Raw genomic sequence first — 1,947 nt, 5'->3', positions numbered from 1 at the left:
ACATGAAACAGTTTCACTGGGTTGTATCAGTGATGAAGATGAAACATGATGAGGATAAAATGTGATGTGGGTGAAACATGATATAAGTGAAATGTGATACATATGAAATGCTGATGTAGGTGAAACACATCAAGTGATAGGATCAGTTGTAATGGTACAGGGTCAATGATGAATAGTTAGGAGAAGAAAAAGAACCCCCCCTGAAGTTGTAACATTACCCCCCTCTCCAGATTTGTTGTTAGAGTTGCCATTGTGCACGACATTCTTTTAAATATCCTGGTTCATCAGTGGGACAAGGAGATTGTCTGGGCTGAACATCAATGGCAGTGCGGAATTTTTGATGTGAGTGCAGTAGTCCACAGGAGGAACATACCCAATGCCAGCACTCACTCTGTAGATGTCCCTTGCCTTTGCATTTAGCATAGAAGCAGAGTTGTTGGGGCATGGCGCCGGAAGAGGGAGTGATAATTGAAAATTCATGGTATTTGAGTCGTTCCTCCAGGTTGGCAGCCCTGAGACGAGTTCCACACTGGCTCATTTCTTCCTTGGTACGCAGGGGTTCTGTGCCAATGGATCTTTGTGCAGCAAGTAACAGGTCAATTTTGGTATCCACGGCCCTGAGACGATTGACTTCATCAGTCACACCTGGATCCCTAAGGTCCTGTAAGGATGCCCAAAGACTTTCTAATAAGTTGTTGTCTCACATCAGCAAATATTCCCAAGTATCCTCCTCTCATTCCTTGTCCAAAGAGTTCTAGTTCCCTACAGGTTCTGTGGTGCGGAGTGCTGCTGCTGTAGTAGTTGATACCTGTTGCAATCCAAACACTGGGTTGCCATTGATGGGGATGCTCATAGGAGGTCATGTAACAAAATTGGCATAGGCTCCAGGAAAATAAGGCAGAACCCGTTCCAGGGGATCAACATCTTGGACAGGGGTAGAGGTATTGAAGGAAATTGATTGCCATGCCCTTGTGATGTCATTGGTGGGACATTGGATCATGTCATTGCTGTAGACCACAAATTCCTGAGGGTTGCTGCTGTGACCTCCTTCAAATGCTATAACATACTCGCTGATGTTGGCAAGAAGTTGGAGATTAGGGGCAAATGTGATGCTGCCATTATCAGAGACATTGGAGGTGAGAGGCGGCATGTTGGGAGAATCAGTAGATGCAGTGGTGGGACTGTCAGGGTTTGGGGAGGATGAGACATTTATAGGTGACAAGGATGAGAAGACTTGTATAGGGGCAACATGGTAAGATCCAGTGGATACTTCCGAGGTATTTTGGGGGATTTCCAGGGGACCAGGGAATTGATGCAAGACTATAGCATCGCTGTTGGAAGTCTCTGAAGGACCTGGAATCAGGAATGGCTGGCAGGTGACATTTGATAGGGGTGCAAAAGGGTATCGGATACCTCCTTCATCAAGGAATTCTAGTGAAGAATCATCGGATTCCTGCTGAGAAGGAAAACTTGGACTGGAGTCAGCATTTCTATGATTCCAGCTGTGAACCGCTCTTCCAGTGTTTGGAGATGGGAAGGGTAGGGAGTTGGTGCTCTCTGTGCACCAGATGTCAGAGAATTATTGTTCCTAGCAGGACCCAGAGGACAGCAGTATGGATTGGGGGTAGAGGGAGTTGCATTGTTGTTTCTAGTGTGAGTGTTCCACTCAGCAGGCATAGGGAGGCAGTGAGGAAGTTTTCTTGAAAGAAGAAGAGAAAAACAAGATATGGAGTACAACAGGAGCAAGTACTATGGACAAAGAAAGATCCCAGACACTAAGCTTGATGCTCCTGGATGTACTCAAAGTACACTTGTGTTGGGTTGTTTGAGTCGCAGTTAGTGGCAATTACTGAGAGGTTGGTGGTGGTATGGGGGAGGGGGTGCTGGGCAGTGGCAGCAATATTGAATGCCCACTGATACTTGCGTTTGAGGTGGTGGATGGTGAGA

The 1,947-nt window shown here is 46.4% G+C and overlaps 1 protein-coding gene across 1 annotated transcript; it reads right to left on the bottom strand.

Annotated features, from left to right (window-relative positions):
- Window positions 1-859: 859 nt before the first annotated feature.
- FIBRA_09218 (uncharacterized protein) lies at window positions 860-1,677 on the bottom strand (the record flags this gene model as incomplete). The annotated part of the gene is made up of 2 exons (XM_012321538.1): window positions 860-1,469; window positions 1,511-1,677. 2 exons carry the CDS (start codon window positions 1,675-1,677, stop codon window positions 860-862), a joined length of 777 nt encoding a protein of 258 aa, XP_012176928.1.
- Window positions 1,678-1,947: the final 270 nt, after the last annotated feature.

Source organism: Fibroporia radiculosa, assembly GCF_000313525.1.
Source record: "Fibroporia radiculosa TFFH 294 genomic supercontigs, scaffold15504, whole genome shotgun sequence".
Classification (NCBI taxonomy): Eukaryota; Fungi; Basidiomycota; class Agaricomycetes; order Polyporales; family Fibroporiaceae; genus Fibroporia; species Fibroporia radiculosa.
The sequence above is the reverse complement of the archived record's forward strand: the minus strand, read 5'-3'. Positions and strand labels throughout refer to the sequence as shown.